Source organism: Pelodiscus sinensis, chromosome 1 (assembly GCF_052426305.1).
Source record: "Pelodiscus sinensis isolate ZL-2025 chromosome 1, ASM5242630v1, whole genome shotgun sequence".
In the NCBI taxonomy this organism is placed as follows: domain Eukaryota; kingdom Metazoa; phylum Chordata; order Testudines; family Trionychidae; genus Pelodiscus; species Pelodiscus sinensis.
This window is the reverse complement of record NC_143052.1, coordinates 83,167,896-83,193,500: the sequence shown is the minus strand read 5'-3', so window position 1 is coordinate 83,193,500 and position 25,605 is coordinate 83,167,896. Positions and strand designations below refer to the sequence as shown.

The 25,605-nt window shown below is 40.6% G+C and overlaps 1 protein-coding gene across 1 annotated transcript; it reads right to left on the bottom strand.

Moving 5' to 3' along the window:
* Positions 1-214: 214 nt before the first annotated feature.
* METAP2 (methionyl aminopeptidase 2) lies at positions 215-20,217 on the bottom strand. Its single transcript, XM_075933615.2, has 11 exons — positions 19,964-20,217; positions 18,571-18,675; positions 13,964-14,029; positions 13,529-13,631; positions 7,719-7,880; positions 6,732-6,913; positions 6,545-6,639; positions 6,345-6,441; positions 5,687-5,790; positions 3,977-4,092; positions 215-990 (listed from the first exon to the last, which is right to left on the bottom strand). Exons 1-11 carry the CDS (start codon positions 20,109-20,111, stop codon positions 738-740), a joined length of 1,431 nt encoding a protein of 476 aa, XP_075789730.1. The 5' UTR covers positions 20,112-20,217; the 3' UTR covers positions 215-737.
* Positions 20,218-25,605: the final 5,388 nt, after the last annotated feature.

The following is a 25,605-nucleotide window of genomic DNA, read 5'->3' as shown; positions in this document are numbered from 1 at the left end:
AAAACGTACTTGGTAGCATGTTCCAATACAGAAAAACTGAAGACTGGAGAGTGACATGCTCAAGGACCAAAAAAACCAAACTGCTGGCACTGTCACATACTATACCTCTTTGCCTGGCTCCTAAATATAAATACTACTGTTAAATAGGTAGATTGTCACGTTTCATGTAAGTGGTAAAACAGGTCTAGTTTCAAGACAATAAATGGCAACTGGATAGTTTTTATTATTATTTAATAGAGCAGTTCCCCAGCAGACTGCTGCCCAGAGTCATAACCAGACTTTTAAAAAGTATATGTTTAAGATCTGAAAATTTGTCTATTTTTTACAAAATGGATTCCAGGAAATTTGAAAGGCAATACCATACAGGGCTTAGGCGCAGAAGTCAGATGTAATCATTCAAAGCATTCAAGTAGGAATATGGTAATATAAATATCTGAAAAGCATTTCTTACCATAAATGTTCAAAACAAAACGTATAACTCATTCCAAACTAAAAATTGAGCTTTATAGCACATATTTCCCTGAACAGAAAAAATATACATAACCTTTCTAGAGGCATGAAAGCTTTTTCCTTGGTTAGTTACATTAGAAGACTTGCCTTTGATTAATTTCCTTCCTTTCCGAATATGAAAAGTATTACAGCGGTCCACTGTTAAAACAGACAACATGTTGCAAATTAATTCGTATAACATGTTCCAACAAAGCCTAGAGTATAAAGGTGTTGAGGTGATACTGAGTTCAGTAGTCATCTCCTCTGCTGACAACTTCTTTGCACGTTGGGCGCAATAATATGGTATGCTCAAACTGTGCAGTATATGAGCCTTTAATGTCGCATAAAGGAGGATAAGGATCCACTATACCCAAGTCACACAGGTTCTTCAGAGCCATTAGATATTTACTTTCTCCCAAACGATCTAGCCATCTGCGGCAGAAGGCGAGAGTGCCAAAGTTTTCATTAATAACATTGAGTAAATGTTTTGCTCTTGGAAGCCTAGAAGAAAGAATGCACTGAATTAACTGCAAGGAAAAAAAAAAAAGGTACCATCAAGAAAGCATTTAATGCAGAAATAAAAGCCACGTTAAATGTGCAAGTGTTACAAAATTACTGTGATTCTGATGTCTTTTCACATCATCCAAGGTTCTGTTCAAGGAATAAAGTTAAATCTTTATTTTTCCATTGCAAAAATACAGCTGTCAAAAAAACCAAAAAATGCTGCTGTCCTATTAACCCAGCAAAACAAAGGAGAAAAGATGTGAACTCATCTCTACCAACTAGGGATGTAAAATCCCAAGTAATTGGCATGCAGCAGGTGGGGAGTTGCTCCAGCCCCATGGGTTAACCTTAACCAATAAATCTCACCCATTAGGGATGAGGCTTACCAGTTAAACCCATTTTAACATCCCTAGTAGGGATATGAAGGTTTAAGTAACCGTGTAGCTATGACATTTTCAGAGGTTAGATGCAGAGCGGCAGTCAGCTCCCCGGGAGCCAGTGTGCGCAGGGAGCTGGCTTTTAAGCTGGCTATTGGCGCATACCTACTCTACGCGGGGGTCGGGGGACAGGGGCTGTAACTGCGAATGTTAACCGATGAGCTAAAGCTCATTGGTAAACCATGTACATGGTTACACTTTCACATCCCCAATCCTACCACCAACCTCCTCTCAATTCTGTCTATACTGGTAAGTTACTGTGCTGAAACTTTCTGGCTCAGGAGAGTGAAAAATCACCCAAGTGCAGCAACTTTCAGTGTAATAACCGTAGGGGTACTCAAGAGAAGTCTGGAAGGGGGGAGGGGGAGGGTACATCAACAAGTGAATTTTTGTTTTAAGTTTTACAGCGCTTTATTACTTGTGTACTTTTTACACCCAACATTTTCATTGCCTGCCTGGCTATGATTAAGTTGTTTAAACAAATGTACTGCAATGATAGAAAAAAAATACAGGCAGTCCCCGGGTTACGTACAAGATAGGGACTGTAGATTTGTTCTTAAGTTGAATTTGTACGTAAGTCGGAACTGGCGTCCCGATTCAGCCGCTGCTGAAACTGACCAGCGGCTGACTACAGGAAGCAGCGGCTGACTTGGGGACGCCTGGGGCAGAGCAGCTGGGGAGCTGCTCTGCCCCAGGCGTCCTGATTCAGCCGCTGCTGAAACTGACCAGCAGTGGCTGAATCAGGACGCCTGGGACAGAGCAGCTGGGGTGATGCCGGGTTGGTCCAGTAGCACCGAGGAGCGGCACTGCGGGACCAACCCGGCAGCGCCCCAGCTGCTCTACCACAGGCGTCCGTGAGAAAAGCCTGGTCTGCTGGGGAGGGGCACGCACTTGCTGCGCCGCCCCCCCACCCCCCAGCAGACCAGGGAGACGCAGAGACGCTTTTCTCACCCCGGAGGACGCGGGCGGCGGGACCGCAGCACGTCTGGGCGGTCCCGCCGCCCACGTCCTCCGGGGCGAGAAAAGCCCCGTTCGTAAGTACGGATCCGACATAAGTCAGATCCACATAACTCGGGGACTGCCTGTAGTTTGTCTGAAAACTGTAGGTACTGGGGGTACTTAGAATTTTTTTTTTTTTTTTAGAAGCAGGTACTTTATTAAAAAAAAAAAAAGGCTGAGAAACACTAAGCTAGACAGACTCTCAGTGCTGGGAGCTATGCCCCTCATGGAGGTGTTTTACTAAAGCATACACTGCAACTACATTGTTACACTAAAAGCAGAGCAGTGCTTTAATGCTGCAAGTATAGACAAAGCCAGAGTAAGATGAGGAGGATAACTCAAAACATAGTTAGGCTCATTTAAATACCAATCAAATTAAACATAAAGTTGGGTTTTTTCCCCCCAAGAAAGGGACAGTCATTCAACTGGCAACAGAACTATTCACTCTGTAAACACTGCGTATTCTAAATCTATCATCCTGAAGTTTCTAAACTAATTTGAGATTAAGCTTTCACATTGATAAATATCACTTTTACAAGTGAAAGTTAAATAATTTGTAACTTCGGTAACAAATGTACCAAATACAATCTGTTTTTTTAGGACAGCTGAAAAGTGTACAACTCCAAAATGTAAGTGTTTACAGTACTGAGTGCTTCCTTTTGCACCTTAATTAATACAAAAAAGCATCTAATGCATTTTCAGGGCTTAACGAACGGCAGTGAAAGCCGCTTGCCAGCCCCACACTGTGCATGCACAAGACCCGCATTGCGCATGCACGCACCGCAAATGAACGGGGCGCCCGGCTGAAATCTACTCGCCACGGGCAAGTAGATTCAATACTTTGTCGAGCCCTGTACATTTTACATACACACATGCCCTTATTTCTAACACAACAGGAAACAGTGTTGTGTAAGCTAGTGTACCACACTGTTACTTGCTATGTATCTTACTCTATGTTTCAAAAATACTTATTTGTAATGTAATGCAATACCAGTGAAATCTTAAATTTAGACTAAATTAGTGGGGCACTTCATTTTACATCAATGCACTGTTCTGAGGAGTTAATTTTTAAATATGCAAGCATTCCATCATCCTCAGCAGACGATACTAACAGTTTAAATAGGTCTGCTTCAAAAAAGACATTTGTTTGTGCTACTGAACCGTAAGTGTCAGAAGTTCAACGAAGGAAACAAGAAAAGCATCCTGAGAAGAGAAGGGGACGTTATGAAGTTATAAATATATTCCTATTATAACATACATAATGAGAAAATAGACAACATTTAGACAGCATCACCTTATCTGATTTTTTTTTGGCTATTTTCAAGCTCTGAAGTTAGAACTGTGTCAACCTGTGTGTGCGAACAGTCTTGTATACACACACATGCATATTACAGTACAGTTCACATAAGAGCATCATGTATATTAGTCTTTTCATGTCCCCTGAAAGACCCAATATGAATTAAGAGGCAAGGTTGGAGTACAGCAAAAATGAAAAAAGTTACAATTTCCTCTAGTGCGGTAACAATAGCTTCAAAACCAGATCTAACCTTATTGGCACGTGCCCAACATCAAAATTTTTCATATAATGAGAACATTCCATGTCATCATGAACAACACCCTTTCCTGTGCTACCAAAGGTTTCTATAGCATATATTTCACCTTCCTAAAAGAAAAAAAAAAGACAAGTAAATACTATGCAAGAACATGAAAAGTAGATCAGTAGTCAAATGTTAAAATTTCTTGTATATAATTAACAGTTTAAGTATAGCAGAAAATGAAAATCATGCCGGTGTATCTTACACAGCACCCTCAAAACTGAAATATTTCAAGTAAACTAGGTTTCAATAACACTGACGTTATGCTGGTCATGGAAATATTCCTTACTCCTTTTCTGCAGGAGTCATCTGTAGGGGTAAGATGATAAATTCTTGGCCTCTTACACTATTAACAAAAGTCACTATGGATAACAATTGCAATGAGAACATGTCATGACTGACCTAAGTCATTTCTCACAGGCCACTCAACATCTGTCAAGTGATAGTAAGTTACTTGATTACATACTGATCATGACTGAATGAGAAGCATGAACCAAGAAATAAAATTAAAGGCTTCTTATCCCATTACCAATCTTTTAAACAAGCCCCTGCTTTCTGATCCTGTTATTCTATTTAAAATTCAGTGCAAATCAAAACTGCAACTGAATGCACTTGGCACCTATTGCTTCTGTGCTTGTAATAGCTTTCTTTTTCTCCTTAAAAATGCTTAAAACCCAGCTTTCATTTATTAAACCTAGCTGACAACTTATCTTTGTTCACAGATTACAAACATGTCTAATTGGTTTATATCCGTCAAAATTAGACTGCAGGATTTATAAAGAAACACGTCTAGCTCTGTTTGTAAAGCATCATGAACAGCTATGATCCTACAAAAATAATTCCCATGAAAAATTCACTGAAAGGATTCATTTAATAAATACATACAGTTAAATGGCCAATAAGAACAAAACTTGTTAACAGTTATGGTTTCCAACCTCAGCAGACATAATATTAACACAACTTATTTAACATAAAGGAGCTATTTTTGCATAGTCACAACCCAGTGCAATGGCATCTTCTGAAATTCTGATATGGAATACAAATCTTCATCCTCACAACAAATAGGGTTTTATTAAGCTCAACTCAGTGACCACTAATGCATACAGTAACTCTTCTTAGTTGTTGAAATGTGTATTAGAAGGGACCAAGTGTTGTCTCTCTTATCCTCTACATACACTCCAAAAATAACTTTACCCCAGAATCATGATTCCACTACAAACTGGACAATCTATATGTGATTCACCCCTCTGAATGAACTTCCAAAATCCAAACTTCCACTTTTTTTTTAAGTTCATCCTCAAACTTAAGAATTCCTGGCTCTTGTTCTCTTCCTGAAAACGTCAATATTTGAACAGTATTATTCAAAATTTTAACTAACATAAATATGTTTTAGTACAAGCCCCAGCACTTTAATTTCAGGAAAATAACTGGTAGCTGAAATAGTAGAGGAAAACAGTCCATGAGCCATGAAGATGAAACACTAAGCCCCAAAATAATGTTTATTATTTCATAGAAATAGCACTATGTATAGCAAGGTCAATTTCCTACCATTATCTTCAATGTAGTCACAAATACTATAATGCAGGAAATAATTTGCCTTATGGTGACATATTTAGAAAACATTAAATGAAAAAGTTAAGTATTTAAGAACCCTCGGTTTACCTCCATTCTTGTTGCTTCTCCTCCTTTCACAATGGGCACAGTTTTTCCAGCATGTATCCTATATGGCCCAATTGAATGTCCATTCAAATTGCGAATTGGTTTCACTATTACAGAAAACAAAGCAAAATATCAATAATTAGGAAAAATCACTAATGTTTAATCCTTCGATACCAATGATTATATTACCCTACACCTACAGCGCTGGAAACAATTCAAAGATCTACACTTACTGTAGAGGAAACAACAGAAAATCAATGTTTTCTTATAAAAAAATTCAGGCAGGCAAGATCCTAACTTATAAATATGGAGTAATTACTTTCTTTATTCCTATGTATTTTGCCTACTAGAAATGAAAGGCTATTCTCATTTTTCACCTCAGTAAAGTAAATGCCAGATGTGGTGCTTTTGAATGTGTTTGTTGAGTTGTTGAGTTTAAAGTTTGAAAAGAATAGAGAAGTTCTCATTCATTTAGGGCAAAGTTCCCATAGGTTACAGTTGCGGAAAGTGATCATATGTGTATGTATAATGCAAGTTACTTGCACTGCACGCTTACACCATATCAAACAAACATCACTTCAACAGCAAGGAATAAAGTTATATTTGTTTAATTACACTCCCAACATAGCTATTTCTACATACTCTAAAAGAGAGAGCTTGCCTTGATATGTTTTGCCGTCAATTTCAACCTCATATGACTCCATTACTTCTTGAATGGCTTCACCAACATCACAGAGACGAACATCTATTCCAGCACACTGAATAGAAGAGTTAAACAGAGAAAAAAATTAAATCTATTATGAACGTAGCTTTTATTTAAATTTCAGAATCCAGTAAAATTAATTTTCATAATTAGTGTACCTTTATTCCTGTATTAGTGGCATCCTTTACTGCCTGTAACAGTCTATCATATTTTGGATTGAATGTAACAGTAAAAGCACAGTCAATAATACGACCTGAAATCAGAAGAAATTAGGTTGGTACGATGTTTGCATCCAACAAAATAATCCAATAATATAAATTTTATAAATCATAAGGAAAAATTCACCGCTAATATGTGTTCCAAAGTCTATTTTGCAAATATCATCATACTGCAACACTGTAGGATCTCCAGCATTGGGAGTGTAGTGGGCTGCACAATTATTCAGAGAACACCCAGTGGGAAATGCAAGACCTGCATTTAAACCATTTTCTTTTATCAATTTGCGTGAGCAGTCTTCGAGTTTTTCACTAGGAAAAAGAAAGATAACTTCCATTAAAAATCACAATGTACTAAAAAAGTTTTTAAAGCACTTGTTTACAAATGTGAGAATATATCAAAGAAAATCATTAGCCTAAATGTTGAATTTCAGTCTTAATTGTAACAGCTTCCTCTTACCATAACTTAAATCAAGGTCAGGGTTTGACTGTGCCAAGACAATAGGATGTCCCTAGAATGCGACTGTCTCAGAAAATGGAAAGGGAGGGGTCTGCTAGCAGAGACAGTTATACTGTATAATGACCACAGGGGGGCAGCAAGAGGCCAAAGATGGACACCAGGACAGCTATAACCTCAAGGAGTAGCAGGGGCAGAGAAAGGGACAGCTATCTACTATATATTTGAGCGAGTTTGTTTGTGGGTTTGTCTGTCCTCCAGTCAGGTGACGTACCCCTCCCCTCAGCTGTGCCAGCTGCAACACCCATGGACAGGCGCTTTACAACTGGCTCCAAACTGCTGAGGTGACAGAGCGCTGGGATTGTCCTTTCTCCCAAGGGCAGCCTGCATACTGAACCCTTTATTCCTAAGCTCATCCCAGAGCAATGATTTGAATAAAGAAAAACAAAAATAATTTCAGTTAAGGACCCAACCAATGCATGGTAAATCTTCTAGTGAAAGGAATAAATGGGGATATTGAGGGGGAAAAAAAATCAAAAAGTACCTTGAACTAACAGCTTTCAAAATACAGTCAATTAAGAGTCTGATATTTTGAACCACCACCACCACCAAAAGTAGTTATTTTAATAGTGTCTTCCAAGGCAATGTCTTTATCCTTACCAAATTTCTATCATTGTCATTCCAGGTTTGATCCAGCTCATAACATATTTCCTCACTTGTCTGTGTGCCTCAGCAGCCTCCCGGAAATCATTCCAAATCTCTTCACTAGCTTGATCTAATGCTTTCTTTTCTTCACTTGTAGTTCTCCAAACAGCAGTTCGCCTTTAAAGTAAACATGATGTACAAATGTTAAAATTGAAACCACTACCACCAGTCCTTCATACAGCATTTATTAAAACTCTTTTGCACAGTTCTTACACAGTCACTAATTAATCCTCAGTGACTCTTTGGGGTATATATAAAAGATATGTATTTTTTGTTTTAAAAACTACAGGAGACCCATAAAAAAAAACACAACTCTAAATACCTAACAATTAATTTAGAGTAACAATCCTAAATCATCCAGCAGTGAAAAATAATCATATACAAATAATGAATTAACTCAGCCAGACACAATAAATCAAATCCCATTTATCGCCCAGAAGTTCATGTTATTCCCCCCCCCCCCCCAAAAAAAAACCATGGAAGAAAAGGTTTTTGCATCATCTTTCAGACTGACAGGTCCGAAGCCATTTAGGGCTTTATACTTCATGATCAACCGTGATATCTTCACTTGCTTCTTTATTTAAATTGGATTTAAAAAAATACTACGTTTCTCATTTAAAAATAATAGTTACAATTAAATCACATCACAAATATTCTACACCTACAGTCTCATAACAATGAATTAATGTTTCTACTCTGTCCAGTCTAACTACCAGCTCTTGCTTCTTGATATTTTAGGACTTTCAATTTCGGTTTCTTAGCAGACTAACAAGTAACATGTGCAAAGAAAGACACAAGCTGGATAGGATTGTTTTTGTTCTGTGCTTATGTGGTGGTGGATTGTTTTAAAGTCAAAGCAACAATATTAAAAAATGACAGAGGCAGCATGAGCGTAGAAAGACACAATGGAGTGGACTGGAAAGAAAATGGAAGACATTATTCAGCACGCACACAACATCCTATATTCCCCCACACTTCTGCCACAGAAAAACTGTCATGGTTTCTGGACATAAGAGACCCCCTTTCTGGGAATATTTTGAAGAAATTTGTTCTCTTGCTAAAAAAGGAAAACATGCGATGTGTAAGCAGCTCAAACCGGTTGAGTGTGTCTAGATGGCTTGAACAATATGGCTATTTGGTCAATTGAGCGTGGCTAGTTCACTATAGCAGTAGTCACTATAATGGCTATTGCTTCAGTATTAGTTGGACACCATGGCCTTAGACTACAAGCTCTCTGGGAAAGTGACTTCTAGACTCTACTATAATACAAACAATACGTATTAAGCCATATAAATCTGTTATACAATGTGCAAGTGACAGGTCAAGATACAGTTAATGTTGCCAACAAAGCATAGTGAGAAGTGCTCCAAATCTGAAACACTGTAAAGGCCATGTAAATGGTCTGAATATTTAGTTAGCTATGAAATTCTTCCTTACAAGAATGCCCATGCAATCAAACAGGGCAGATACATATTTTTTAAGACATTACATGTTTAAGCCGTTAATTTAAATTATTAGGTTTTTCAATTAAAAATCTACTTATTTTTGCTACCAGTCCTTCAGCAATTTAAGACTTGTAAAATGGGAACAAAGTAAATGTAAACGCTCTCAACATGTTTGGATGTAACAGTTTTTCTTCTATTTAAAAGGGTCATCTGTGTTGAAAAAACAAGCCTGGAACCTCATTACCATAATTACTATAAGAACACTGCAAACACAAAATTGATAAAGCAAACAACCTAGCAAACACCACCATCTTCTGATGTATTGAATCTTTTGCAAATCAGGAATGTTCCAATGCTTCTGCCAGGCTCTATTTCCCCATAAAAGTTTGAAGCTTAACTTTGAAGTCAATGGGATTTGTGCTCCTAAGTACTTTAGGCACAGCTGAGAACTCTCTCTCACATGAACACCAGCAGACACCTGCCTTTCAACTCTTAGTAATCTTTGTTAATGTACTGATTAGCCTTTCATTGTTAACAATGATGCAATTTTGGTTTGAAGTGATGAAGCCTCAGATACTAAGACAATAGTAGTAAAAATACAATTTTAGTTCCTAAATTCTACAAACATTTTTTCGCACACCTAACTTTAAGCACAGTCTCATTGAAGTAACTGGATTATTCATGAGAGTAAAGTCACATATCTGCTCGTATGTTTTTTCAGAATCAGGGCTTTCATTTTCAGTATTTTGGTTTTTATTTTAGGGATGTAAGCGACTAATCGACTCTCCGATAAGTAAAAGCTTATCAGATAGTCGACACACTAGTCGACTAGTCACTTTCCCCCCTTGCTGCCTCTATCAGAAAGAGGCATCATGGGGTGTGGGGAAGAGTGCTGGGGGGAGCGGCTTAAAAGCCGGTTCCCACCAGCTCCGTGGGAGGGGGCAGCCACCTTTGAAATGTACCCCTTTGAAAAGCCCCCCCACTGGGGCTCTTGTACATTTCAAAGGCAGAATGCCGTGCAGCATTTCCGCCTTTGAAATGCAGCAACAGCTGGGCAGGCTCCTGCTACATTTCAAAGCGGAATTACCCTTATCAACTAATCGAATAATCAATGGAAATTCCATCTACTATTCAATTAGCTAATTAATCTAATTTTAATATCCCTATTTTATTTATAACAATTTTATAAAATTAAGATACCTTATGAGCAGTGATATTTATAGAAACATATTTACAAAATTTAATTCGTGTATTTGAACCTTAAATTGTAGTCACAAATTTTCAAATTAGTTTTATAAAGCCTCAACCCAATATACACTGTTCCAGCCTGAACTGAAATTAATGCGTGTGTGTGTGTGAAATTTCAGAGAAATGACCTTAAAGTCTATGAGTAAATGCATTTTGGCATCTTTTCCTGAAATGAGGTGAAAATAATGTATTTAAGGATACTGGAAAAGCTCTTTTCAAGACTCAATTTAGTTATTTCAAATACAAGTGCCTTGAAAGTAAAAACAAAAGTCTTCACACAGAACTAATTTGAAGCCAAGTTTAAAACAAAGCCAGCATTAAGTCAATCAAAAAAATCAATTTTCTGGTAGATTCTCTCCCTTTAATAAATCAAAACAAGTTAATTGAGTTGTTACTCTCCACATACAAAGACATACATTCTGGGTCACTAAGAAAATCCAGTCCAAAAGTAAATTGAGTAAGTATCTAACATCAAGAGTTAAGAATAAAAGTGCAACCATCACACCATCAAAGATTCACAGCCTCCTCTAAAAATCATATTTTCATCTGAAAATTCTATACCTACATTAGAGAATATTCTGGGTTTTTTCAGTTTGTTTTATGCATTCGGCAGCACTACATTCAGTCGGTTTCACTATTTTGCTAATATTCAGTTGCATATCTCATTGCATGCAGTAATATGAGGGCATCACTCCTATGCACTCCTCATCCCAAACTGTCCAAGAGTGTTAACAGCAACAATACATTGAAGTGCCAACAAGTAGGTACATAGGCAGCACACTTATTCAATGGCACTTATGGTTCTCTTTACATGAAGACAATGCAAAGAGAACCACATCAATGAGGACAGTTTTGGGAGAGCGTGGCTGGGGGAAGAGGAGGGAGAGCCAGCAGCCGTGCACTCTGGGATGTAGCTTGCTTTTCATCCCGTTCCCCAGACTATCAGTGAATGAGGGGAAAGTACTTGCATGTAGCGCATGCCTCTCACATCTAGTCTGGGGAACAGGATGAAAAGCAAGCCGCATCCTGGAGCGCACAGCTGCTGCCTCCCTACCTTCCTGAAACTCCACCCTTGATCAACAATAGGACAAAAAGTACCGTATAAAAATATTTTTTAAATTCTATATATGCTCTTAAATAGACCTGCATCAGCTAAACAAATTATTGTTATTAATTAATTAGAACACATTCAAGTTGACAGTATTTCTTTAAACAACATATTACAGTACTGCCACAATATGGGATATACTCCTGCTCCTAGGGAAATCAAAGGAAAAAAACCTCACTGACTTCAGTGGAAGCACAACTGATGATGATGAAGAAATAATCTTGCTTCATCAGGTATAAAATTAAAATAATTATCTGTTATGGAAAATGTTCTGACATGTACTTTAGCCACTTCAAAGCAGATTTAACTTAGAGCTAATCACTTAAACCAAAAATGACAGATCAGCACTTGGGATTTTAGAATAGCTAAATAAAAAATAGGAATGCAATTCAAGAGTAGACTTGCTGAAAACAAACTATGCAAAGGAACTAGGGATGTTAAAAAATATATTTTAAAAAATGTGTAACCGCTGAATTTTTGTAATGGTTTTTACATGCAGGGGGCCAGGCAAGAACACCGGTCCTGCCTGCCCCTGCTTTCACCTATCCTCCCCAATGTCTCTGATAGAGAGGCAGCATCGTGGGGGGGGGCAGGTGGCTGCACAGGAGCCTGCTCCCCCAGTGTACTGACTCCTGCTTGCCCCCCCCATACACACACACACACCTCTGCCTGCAGCCTGTCTATCAGAGGCAGTAGCATGGAGGTGGTAGGGCAGGTGGCTCTACAGGAACCGGTGTTCATGGGGAGCCGGATCCCACCTGCCCCCCTTCAGCGGGTCCCTTATCCGGTCTTCCTAATGCAGGAGCCAGGTCCATCCATGGGGCAGCTTGCTCCCCAGGGGAATACCCTATCCCCTAAGCGACTCCAGAACCCACCCCACCTGTCTACCTTAAGCCTGCCTTCCTAATGCGGGAGCCAGGTCCATCTCTGGGGCAGCCTACGTGGGAGGCAAGGAGGACGGCAGGCAACTCTGGGGGTGCCAGCATGCACAGAGAGCCAGCTTCCCATGTGTACCAGCTCCCGCCTGTCCCCCAATCCTGCTGCCTCTCTATCAAAAGCAACAGCGTGAGGGGGGAAGGGGGTGGCATCTTCCCAGGAGCTAATGAGCTTTTAAGCCAGTTCTTCCCAGCATCTGCCTACCCCCGCCCTGCACTGCTGCCTCTGCACGGGCACCAGCTCCTGCCTCCCAGTTGACAGCACTTCATAAAAGAAAACAAATATTTCTCTTCCAAATCCTTCAGTTACAGCAATCTTAGGCATACTTGTAACATTAGCAAGCACAAAAATTAGTGAGATTTTTAAATTTCCATGCTATTTAAGAGATACTTCTAGAGATGTAAGGACTATTTTATAAACAATGTCTTCAACAAATTATCTCTCTTTTTCTTTCAGTTAACGTGTGAGACTATCACCTCAGTCTCTAGCATTACTTCTGCTACCTAAAGTAGACATTTTTGTTTTCATAAAGAGGAGATGGGCCTGACAAAGTATAAACACTGATACATTAGACACTCTTTCCATCAATCTTACACCTTAAGAAAAGTCTACTCCTAAGAAAGTCTGATGATAGCAAGAAAGACTGTAAAAATCGATTTTATTTGCATTTAAGTCATTACTATGCTCCACAGTTAACATCCTATTAAGAGGATCAAGAGAAGTTCATGCAGTCAAGTGCTACTGCAGTTATTTTAATGTATATAGGGACTCCAGAAGAAAGCAAGGTACGTAAACATTTGAGTAAAATAAAAACCAAGCCCAATAAAGCTGTGAGGGAAAACATTTTTGATCTGATGACTTGTGAAAGAACTGGTTAGATGATCCAGTAAAGTGGCATTACCGTCAACTTTGCTCACAATCTGCATTAAGGGTTAGGCAAGCAAAGCTACTGGAAAATTAAGTCTTTCATTGCACATCAAAACTTAGCTGGTTTTTAGACTTTAAAAAAACAGAAACATAACATTTACCCATCTTGTGTTGGTGGATATTCACATTCTTCTCCTTTTGGAAATATGCTACTGGGAAATAGATCACATATTGGAATAGAAGGTGGATCTGTCTGCACCTTAGCTGTTGAGTAAAAATTATAAGAAATTTTATACTGCAATTGTAAGTTATCATTAACGGCAAGAAAAGCAAAAACAGCAAAGCACATTTAAGAGCCTTCTGCCAGAATTTGAGCATATCCATAGAACACCATGTGCTATGAAGCCCTCTAGTCACCTAACCTGGCCAAACTGATACATTCAGAGGCACCAGAGAGAACTTTCAGGCTATCTGGGCCAAGAATCTACCTTGCGCCACCCTCCACCCCAAATATTTGTAATTGGAAAGCCATAATATATTAGGATAAGTTTAAGAATAAGAAAACTCCATTTATTACTACTATAATTGGTACCTACGTCCTTTCTTTTTTTTCTTTTTCTTCTTTTTCTTCCCTGTTGCCCCATCTCCTTCACCCTCTCCATCTGTAAAAGAAACATGTTTATATATTATATACACATCGAAACACACAAAGAATCAAATGTAGGACAAAAGTTATCATGGCACCTTACTGAGAAACTACCCAAAGGTAAGATGCTTTAAATAACATCTGGAAAACACATACCTCAATTTTATTCAGCTTATGAGTCTACCTGTATTGGACATCTGAGTTCACAACTTCTGCACAGCAACAAAAAAAATCAAGTTTTATACACACTACAGTATGTGTGAAAGTTTAACACCTGACTTTACTTAAACGTGTACAGCTCTTTTAAACTATGCCATGGGGAAATAGAAGAATCTGAGTTTTGAACAAGATACAACTCTATCTGGGACTAAAGCTGCTTCTATCTCAGCTGCATTGAATCTGATGTTCAGATTTATTACAGGTCCCCAAATTCACAGTTTCAACAAATTTTGAAGAAAGCTGAAGAGGCAAGAGAGACAGCTAGAAGCAGTTACCAACAGTTGCAGATTCTTTCCCATCACCAGATTCAGATATAGAAAGAAACTTACACTAGCAGCAGCAGTGCTTTCAGACCTCTAAATAGTTCCTTTATGTTGGTTGTATATGTCTGAAGTTAATCAATTAAAAAAAGGAAGCCTTTGAGGAATGTGTTAGAAATAGACCACTTTTCATCCCAAATCCTATAATCTCAGTGTAACTAACATGAAGTCTCTGGGGAGTAATGGTTAGAAAAAAAATCATATTAAACAAGACTGCTAATAAAAAATGACCACAACTTTAGAGAACTTTTAATTTATTTTACCAGTAAAAGAAAAAAGGAAAAGACAAACAGATGACAGCACTCATGAAGGTCAACGTGGCGCGCACCACATAAGCAGCGCATACGATATAAAGGATAGGTACCACGGGAATGAGACCCGTATTTATGGGACTCCATCCTACAACTTTTCAAAGCTTGAGTAGAGAGGAGCATATGGCATCAACACAACAAAAAAGCAGCCTGCTTGTGATTATAGCAGTTTGACTCTGTCCAATAATATTTGCTTAAGAAGATGTGGCTACATCTAATAAAGTTTACTTACTCCATATGTGCAAGGATTATATAACATTGTTCAACTGTTTAGCTGATGCACTGATTACTCTGCACATCTAATATCTGTCTAAACCATCTATATCCAAAACACTACCTACGCTAACCCTCCTGTTTTAGTTATAAACATTGATTCCAGAAGTTCTCAATGTCTTCTAATATAAAGTGTTCCTATTTTTTATATATTTACTCAGAGCTGTGTATTTGCTCACTCATAAAAATGGCAGGTGATTAATTACAAAAAATTGGAGTCACTAGATCTCAATGCCATTCAAATGACTTATGATGGTCAATGTTATCTGAGTTAAGTAGATTGGTGATTTTTAAACTGCTACGGTCCTGCAGTGGGTGCAAATTTTAGTACTTAATTAAAACCTAGTCCATAAAAGAAAGTCCACTTTCAGACTTAAGTATCTCGTTTTACAATCTTTATGGATACCTTGTAGATATAAACGTCTTGTTTCTACTTTTTAATCTGACTTTTTAATCTGTCCTGCCAAGCTCTCAATCAAAAATGTATTTAGCATTAAGGCAGTCACTCTCTCCTAATAGCCTGTATTCGTTTCTTTCAAGCACAACTGTGCCACACGGATCTTGACCTTGGCCTGTGCTTAATCTATTAACGCTGAACCAGAAAAAGTAGAAGTCTTGGCGTACAGTTCACTAATTCACAGAGTGAGGGTATCTTCCAGGTCTCTATGCTAACCACTGCAGACGCTGGCAAAATTCAAGACATCGGTAGCTGTTGTTAATTTGCCTTGATCTTATTATATGCCACTCGAAAGAGAATCTGCCAAGTAGCAAGCCAAACTAACTAGGCTTATGCTGCCATGTCTTTGAAAATCACTAAGGGTATGTTTACACTAGCCCCCTAGTTTGAACTAGGGAGGCTAATGAGAGCGACCGAAATTGCAAATGAAGCGCGGGATTTAAATATCCCGCGCTTCATTAGCATGTTCCCAGCCAGTCGCCATTTTGGAAACTGACTAGCCCGGAATAACTGCCCACATCTACACATGGCAGAGAAGCGCGATTCCAAGATAAACCCCTCAGTTCCAATTAACAGTTAAACCTCATTCCAGACTAGTCAGTTTCCAAAATGACAACCGGCTGGGAACATTCTAATGAAGCACAGGATATTTAAATCCTGCGCTTCATTTGCAATTTCAATCGTCCCCATTAGCCTCCCTAGTTCGAACTAGGGGTCTAGTGTAGGCGTACCCTAATTCTCTTTTCCGTTCCAGGTTGCTTACCTGGTAACAAAGAGAAATATTTCACAAGCACCCTAAACATTAACAAGGAATTGAAACAAGCCCTTATATGCCATGACCATATTTGAAATGCAGCTCTTTACTTAGGAACAAAATAACCATACTTTTCATTATTTGAGATGAACTATGCTGCCAGCCCAATTCCAAAATGTAGCAGAACCACAATGAACTTTCTTTCAGTGCAATCCTTAGTGTTTCCCAGTTGGGGAGATGGCCGAAGTACTGTTTTTTAAAAAGCAAACCACAGGAGCAGATTTCAGGGGCAGCCTGTATGCCATTTCCCACAATTATACAGATTTCAAGTGGCATGAAGAGAATGGGCCAGGCAAAAAATACCAAAGGCAAACAAAACATTAAAAATTCTGATATTTAACTTGTGTATATTATGAATGAATTGTATAGATATGAGAGAAAGCATTATTTCAGTGAGAAAACAACTTTAAATTTAAAACAATTTTTTACACTGTAAAAAAGTGAGGAAGAACGGCTCTTGCACAAAAGGGGGGTTTTGTGCAAAAAGGTGCTGACTACACAGCGCTTTTTTGCGCAAAAACCTCTTGCACATAAGAGAAAGGAAGAGGAAATGCAAATGAGAGCGTGACATATGCAAATTAGCACTCTATTTGCATTTGCTCTTCCGCAAGAGAATGGTAGTTTACACATAGCGTATTAGTCTCACTGAGTTCTGACTCCACAGCAATCATAGTAGAAATGTATGTATTACATTAAGATTAATATCCTTTTGCCCCATCCCCTGCAGTAAGCCATCAGAAATCCAGTTTATCAGAACACAGTTTTATGGGCAGCAATTAAAATGGATTTGGATGCTGTACACACATTCAGAATCAATGGTTATTATCTAGTGATATAGGCACCTATGTTTTTTTTCTTTTTTCTACTGAAATACTTTCAGATACTAACATCCAATTTAATATGTGTGAAACCTAAAGCTCCAGAGGTGGTTTGCCAAGAGATTAATTTAAAGATGATCACTTTATTAAATGTTAACTCAGCAGACAGGTGCTAAATCAGTGATAGGCAACCTAGGCTTGTAAGCAGGCTGCATGAATGGCCCTTCTTCATTTCAATGGATCACAAGATTGTTATTACCAAGAGATTCTCCCAAGATAGGGGAGTTTTGCTAACAGCACTTGTGTTTCTAGAATTTGTAGGGTATACCAACTGAAACGTAGCAGTGCTTTGACTGGTTGCAGATGCAGCGTATGGCACAGTCAGTCAACATTGAGTGCAATCGGCACATACCTCACTTCACGTGCCCTTACATTACAAGTGTCACTTTAATAACACCAGAATGAAACAAAACTACATAAACGAAAACCAGCAGAATATGGCAACCCTGCATGAGCAACAGTAAACAAAATGCTACAGAGGCTACATGCATCTGACGAAGTGGGTCTTTGCCCACGAAAGCTTATGCTCCTACACTTCAGTTAGTCTATAAGGTGCCACAGGACTCCTCGTCGCAGTAAACAAAATGTTTCCCAGGCCACACAGTGAGCCCACAGGCTATAGGTTGTCCACCACTGTGCTAAATACATGGTTTTATTATGGAGAAATATTAATTTACAGAGCAGGTCAGTGTATGTTTGGTTTTCAATCATGATACATGTATAACAAAATGTGTTTAAATTCAGATTAGAAACTAAAAATGATACACAAACTATTGTTTTGAAACCATATTGGCAGCAATATACTTCAGGTTTTTGTTTGTATTGCAATGTTTCATATTTGTTTAGTTGGGTTTCAGTGAAAGAACTAGCATTACAGGCAGAATTTTCTTCAGTGACTAGAAACATTTTATAATAGTGTATTATTATTTATTACAGCATTCCCCTTAGTCTCTTCTTCCAGTATTTCCATGTACTAAGAGAGCTCCTTTGTGGCATAAATCCATGAGGGTAAAAAACAACTACAACTTTTGTGATCAGCTGCACAATGTGTCTGTCTGAAATTTAACTTCTTGCTCAAGTCACATAATGCTGCTTGATAATGAATGAAACTTATAACCCTCAGTTAGCAAATGGTTGAACATGAAGAAAATACGCTGCAAATACAGTGGCATCTTGCATGAAAAAAATTTAAGTGGAAAAACTAGAAAACTGTAGAAAGTGCTCCTCAATTTCGAGCACTTAATAACTTTCATTTTAAACATTAGAAAAACATTGTTACACTTGCCTTCTTCATCCTCATCTTTTTCCTTCTCCTCCAGTGTTTGTTTATCCAACTGTTTTGCTATATCATCAAGAGCACCCTCTAAGTCTCTTTCTGTTTCTTGTTGTCCTGTTTGCAAAATAAGGTATGGTTTAAAAAAATAAAATAGCACTTAAATTTGATATAAAAACCTAAAATAAGTATCTAAATATTTTTACAAGCTTCATGAGGATATCAGATTTCTCACCTTTTCTAAAGAACTAAACATGTCAAAACAACTGTTAGATACAGCCTCTGTCTGTGGGAAGTTTAGCCCCCGTGTGGACAGGGGCTGTCACAAACAGAGGATGCTTTATGGCAGCTTCCCCTGCCCCCCCCCCCCCCTCATGCTTTTACCTCAGAGAGGCAGCAGCATGCAGGGGGGCAGCGCCACCTTGGAGCTCATGCTGGAAGGAACCAACTTTTAAGGCAGTTCCCCCTAGCACCAGCTCTTGCCTGCCCACTCCAGCTGCCTAAGTAAGAGGCAGCAATGGGGGGCAGACGAGTCCGCAGAGCCAGCACATGCAAGAAGCCCGCTTGAAAGATGGCTGCAGACTGCCCCCCTCAACCTCCGCTCTGCAGCCTCTCTATCAGAGGCAGCAGTGCAGTGGTGGAGACGGCAGGCAGATCTACTGTGATGGAGAGGCAGCAGTGAGGTAGGGAAGCATGTGTAGTTGACAAGATTAACTGATAAGCCCAGACTTATTGGTTAATTGTGTACTCAAATACACACTGACATCCCTAATTAAATTGATTCCTTACACTATCTGCACAAACGTAGATCTCCTATCTACCATATTTGGGAGGTTAGCAGGAATAGGTTCCCTTCTGTGGGATAAACGTTTAAGGCAACAAAATCATCCTCTTTTATCTCTGGCCAGAGAAGTGGATATTGTGGCTACAAAGCAGCAGCCCCAATCTCCCCACCAACTGTCCCTGAAACAGACTGGGAGCTGAAACCAACGGATTTTTCTCACTCACAAACGCATGAGCAAGAACAGTCCCTCGGTGCCCTTCCCGTCAGTGATCCTCGGGACCTCACATCACCTGCCTCAAAGGGAAGCCACGGGAGGCCGGGGGGGGGGGGGGAGGTTGGACAATAGCAACGCCACAAAGATACCAGCCAATTACAGTGTCCGTCTCATCGGAGCCCACGGCTGACAGATTCCCCCTCCCAGGGGCGGCCACAGTGACAGGCCCAGCTGCCAAGTCAGGACGAGACTTGCTCGGGACACCACAGCGACCGCCCCTCCCCCCCTCGGCCACTTCACACGCGCCCGCCCAAGCGGCTGCAACCGCCCCGTGACACGCCGCCCGCGCGGAGCTGCTCCCCGGCCCCCCCGCGTGCAGCGTCCCCGGGCCCCGCTCCGGGCCCTACCCGCCGGCGCGGGTTTGCTCTTCTTCTTTTTCCGCCGCTTCTTCTTGGCGCCTTCCTCGGCGCCCAGCCCCGCCGCGCCGCCCTCCGCCTCCTCGGGGTCCAGCAGCTCCCCATTCAGGTGCGGCTCCGCCTGCTCCGCGCCCGCCATCTTGCCGCGGCCCGAGAGAGACGGCGGAGAGGCCCCGCTCGCCCACACCCCCAGCGCGGCACCACTCGCTGGTGAGCGCGGGGCATGTCGGGAAGGCTGGAGGAGCCCGGGCCGCCAGGGAGGGGTACGAGATGCGCGCTCCAGGCGGAGCGAGCCGGGCAGAGCCGCGTGCGCGTGCGCGCTGCCTGTGAGTGGCGTGGGGCGTCTGCGCCTGACGGCTCTGTCCAGATACAGCTGGGGGGCGGGAGAAGGGTCCTGTGCGCGGCCGCCTGTCCAGCTGTGGCTGGGGGCGCCCTCCCCTGGCCGTCTCCGGCGCCCTGATTTTAGCCCCCGCCCCTACCTGGCGGTAGAGGCGGGTTGAAGTGTTTTTAAATGGGAGCTAAAGACAATTTGACCTTTCCCTTCCCCGCCCCTTGTCTGACCAGTCCCGCTGCCCTTTTTCACTTGTGGTGTCTTTCTTCAGTCATATTTCAAATGGGGGCACCTTGTCTAAGCCACCACTGCAAAAACAAACACAAAGCCACCATATTCCCCCCTCTCCTTTCTATGGCTGACATAACATTTAGACAAAAACCAAGATCTGGACCCATCTTTTCAAGGCCCCTGCACTTACAGGAACAGTTTGGCTGATTCCAGATTTAGTCAGAGAATTGGCTGCTGTTTGGTGGGAATCAATGAATGATTGATGTTGAAGACCAGGACTTTAACAGGGTTCAAAAAAGAACTGGTTAAATACATGGAGGTTAGGTCTATGAAGCAGCGTAGAAGCCAATCACATGGAGGCCATTGTATATTCACCTATAACCCACACACCTGAGTGTGGTTCCCTGGCCCACTTAGACCACTTACAGAAAGACTGAGCTTGCTCGATGGCCTTAGCTGAGCAGCTGCTGGTTTTTAGCTTAAGATCCAGAGGCTCATGCACTAAGCTCCTGAGGTCCCAGGTTCAGTTCTGCCTGTCATTACACATCTGCAAGACTTTTGAAGGGCTAGAACAGGAAACATATTATAAATAGAGCCCTATCAATTTCACAGTCCATTTTGCTCTATTTCACTGTCATGGGATTTTTAAAATGGTAAATTTCATTATTTTAGCTATTTAAATCTGAAATTTCAAGGTGTTGTAATTGTAGGAATCCTGACCCCCCAAAAGGTGTTATGGGAAGACCACAAGGTTATTGCAGGAGTGGATGTGGTACTGCTACACTTACTTCTACACTGCTGCTTCTGCTGCTGCTGGAGGTGGTGTTGCCTTCAGAGCTGAATGGCTGAAGAGGAGCAGCTGCTGGCCAGGAGCCTAGCTCTGAAGAAGGCAGAGCTGCCACCAGCTGCAGTGCAGCAATAAGTATGTCATGGTATGCAAGTTGCCATTCTAAGGCAAAAAAAATCAAAAAAAGACTCTAACAAGAAACTGCCGAGCTGGAGTTTATGAGCAAATTTGACACCCTGAAAAAAGGTGTAAATAGAAACATGGAGTGGCTCTCACATTACAACAGGTAATTTCTTTTTCAGGTACTCTCACTTTCTCATCACTGTTGGAGAATCCCATTCCTGGATTCTTTCACTTTTTCCTCTTTTCTTTTCAAGCATGTGAGGAAGTGACTTATATCTCACGAAAGCTCATGCCTCAATGCCCTACTAAAGTTGTTAGTCTTTAAAGTGCCTACAGACTCCTTGTTGTTTTTGCTGAAACAAACTAACTTGGTTATCTCTCTGAAACATGGTATGGTATTGTCATCCTTCTGTGCTGCTGCCAGTAAAGCTGGGCCCTGAGTTAGTAGACTCCACTCTCTAGCTGCCTACCTCTGAAGGCAACAGCTTAGAAATAAGGATGGCGTGGTATGGCATTACCACCTATACCTTTGCTTTGCTACTGGTGGGGTGCTGCCTTCAGAGCTGGGTGCCTGTCCAACAGTACTGCTCTCTGGTCACTCTTTGAAGGCAGTGCAAAAGTTAGAGTAATAATGCTGATCCCCCTAAAATAACATTGTGACCCCCTTGTAACTCTTTTAGGTCAGGACCCCCAATTTGAGAAACACCAGTCTTCTCCATGAAAAATGTATAGTACAGGGTAAAAGCATATAAAAAAAGATTGCACAATCCATGACATTTTTTGTGTACATGAACTTATAGGAGCTAGATTATAAATATAGGAGCAGTTCTTCCTCAAAGGAACAATTGTTACGAATAAGTTATAATACTTATAGAGATATGGTTGGTGAGGTAATATTTTTATCAGACTAACCTCACCCACTTTGTCTCTCTAATATCCCCAGACTGACATAGCTACAACTACACTGCATACAACAATTATAACACTTAGAGTGGTTATGCATTTTATAGCTTCAGAATACTGAACAAACTAATTAACCCACTCTGATGGTTCCTGAGGTACCTAAGACAGTAAGTCACCTTTTTATCCCCTGCCTCCACCAAGAGAAAATCTCACCTGGGGCAGATGGGTGTTAGCTCCCTGACACCATCAGCTTGTGTCAGCCACTCAAGCACTCTGTTTGCACCTATGGTTGCCTTGCAAGTTAACAAGAGGTGCACTCCAGTTCCTGAGTCCCCTTGAACTGTTCCCCTGTGATATCCAGCTCATGACACTGGCTATCCCAAGGAAACCAGAGCCTCTACTCCTAAAGAAACAGTGTACCCCAGTGCAACCAACACACCTAGCATGCTTCACTGTCCCATATAGTGGCACTAGACCACTTACAGCAAGAGATAAGAACAAGTGAGCGCTATAGCCTAAGCTGAGAGTCAGCTGGCTTTATAGATCAAACTGTAGAGGTACCTACACTAAGCTCCACAGGTCCCAGATTCAAATCTGCTTGGTGGATCAAATCTCACCAGTTTACCATCTGAACCTTAAATCACCACTCCTATAAACACACAGCACTTGTGAGCACTTCTAATTAAGAAGGTTTAAGAAAGAAAGGTTCCACTAGAAAAGAGACAGTGATGGAAATAGTTACTATCTAAAATTAAACCAGAAGATTTACCCAGCATTGCTTGGGTCCTTCAGGGCAGTGAGTTTGGGGATGCAGGAGTCAGGGCAATGGCTTGGGGATGTGGGTGGTGCAGAAGTCAGAGTTGGAAGGTGAGGAGGGGCTCTGGGCAGACAGACAGCGACTACTCCCCAGCGTTGGTCTGGAGAAGTGGTGGCCACACTGCCCGGCCAGCAGCTACGCTGAGGATCTCTGGATCTGTCAGGGCAAGCTTGCTTGCTGCTTCCCTATGGTGATTGTGGAGTATAACTATCGCCCATGCTTGCTGTCCCCCTGTGGTCATTTGGGAGTATAACTATCCCTGCTATCACAGCCCACCCTTCCCATTTTATGAGAGAAAATCACATTCCATGCACATCCAATTGTCCTGGAACAATGAAACTCTCACCTTGCTTTAAGTTATGATAAGAGGAATCTGCATATCAAATGTGATGGTCCTCATTCTTATTGTTTAGGAGGAGTTCTTGAACAAACAGACGGATGGACTGACAGATGCACTAACTCTCTCAAATATATAGTAGATAACACATGAACTAGGGTCTCTATTCATAAGCTTAACGGGGTAGCCGAGTTAGTCTGTACAGGATAAACTTTAAAAACAACAAATAGTCTGGTAGCACTTTCTTTTATATTTATTCATAGTTACCTTTCTTAGCTAATATAGTAACTAGGATCCAATCTTTCTTTAAACATCACCACTCAACAAAATGTGACCTCAGCCTCACTCAATAACTGGATGCAGAGTGTCTTTCTCTACACTGTGATACTTAAATCATTCTTTAGTCTTTATTCATAGACCCATTTATTCTGTGTCTGTTACAATGCACCATTTCCCTTACACTGGTTTTGACTATTTGACTGTTTTCAATTGTCTTTGCCGGTTTTCCATTGAGTATTTTAAGGTGAGACAAGAGTGGATAATTGAACTGTGCTGTACATAATGCACTGACTTGAAAGGGGTGGCCACTGCCTCACACTTGAATAATTACTAAGACACACAGTTCCCTGGAGATTAACTTTTACTTCAAGCCAAAGTAAAACATAATTTTCAATATAGTTACATTATTCCTGAAATATTATCCATGCACACATCTTACAATGATTGTGAGTATTGATAAGTTACAATCTTTCGGCACTGACCCACGTGCTACCTGTCATAGATAAATACCAGGGTGTTTCAGTATAGCAATATATTAGGTATAGTAGTGAGCTGCAAGCTCTGAGACTGGAGTTGCTTGAAAAGAACAGTGAACCCTTTGCCTCACAAGAGATTGATTTTAGAGTTAGAAAAGTGTGGAAGAGAAGTTAAGTAATTTGCCAAAGGTGACACAGAGCAAGAGTTACATATAGAGCTGAGATTAGAACACACAAGGTCCTGGTTTCTAATCCTTTTGTTCAAAGGGACCACTTGCCCACCTTTTCACAGTGACAGACCCCAGTAGACTCTCTGTGTGTGTGTATAAAATAATATAGCTGTGCAATATATTGTTAATAACAGAATGGTAGAAATAGGAAGAATGGTAGAAATGTCATATATACAGTAAAACTTCAATAGTCCGGTATCCAATTGTATGGCACTCCCGTTAGTCCGGCATCAAAATGCCAAGAGCCTAGTGGGTGAGCTTCGGCAAAAAACGAGTTACAAGGCAGCAGCGGCAGCAGCTGAATTGAGCGAAACCGGACAGGACCGAGTCAGTCTGCCAGTGGCGTTGTGTGATGCTGGACAGTGCTTGTGCTACAATAAAAAAGGTTAAAAACACTTTATATACAGTGTGTGTATATATATATATATATAAACCATCTTATAGTACCTCCTGACAGTCCAGCATATCCGATAATCCAGCACCACCTAGGCCCAAAGGTTCCGGATTATTGGAAGTCTACTGTATATATATGACAAGTTTAATTTATTTTTAATTTATTACTTTGTGGAATGATTTGCTAATTAGATAGGACGCAGGGTACACACAGCAGGGTGTTTTTGCTTTTCAATCCTGGCCTAGCCATAATTTTTATTTATTTATAGGTGTGCAGTCATCTGTATTTTGCCTTTTACTGTCTCATAAATCCATAACACTGTTCCCATTTTCCAGTTCATTATTTGCCTAAGTTTCACATGTAGCAATTGCCCCTTCTGGGGGGCAGAGGGAGGCAGTCATGGTAGACTGAGACATATGTGTTGCTCCTAATCCACAACTGTTTGTGAATCTAGGAAATTTTCCAGTCCATTTCTTTTCACAATTACATAGCAGAAGTTAGAGATAATGGAGTCCTTCAAGTTTATGGAAGCCCAGTTGGTTAGCAAGGGCCTAGAGAGGAGGGGATGATATTGAGCATTGGTAAAGGGAGGGAAATATAAGAGCAATAAAAAGGCTGATCTGAAAATCCAGAGGATGAGAACACAAGTCATGGTGAATAAGGGAGGGGCTGAGTCAGTGGCAGAGATAGGTCATAGTTTAGAAAAGATGACAAGAAACGAATAA

Excerpts from the sequence above, each read along its gene's own strand:
- METAP2 (XM_075933615.2), bottom strand. The coding sequence starts at position 20,111 with ATGGCGGGCGCGGAGCAGGCGGAGCCGCACCTGAATGGGGAGCTGCTG. Across the intron at positions 13,632-13,963 it reads AAAGAAAAAAAAGAAAGGAC|CTAAGGTGCAGACAGATCCA; the intron begins GTAGGTACCAAT and ends TTTACTCAACAG. Across the intron at positions 4,093-5,686 it reads GAGAAGCAACAAGAATGGAG|GAAGGTGAAATATATGCTAT; the intron begins GTAAACCGAGGG and ends TTTTTCTTTTAG.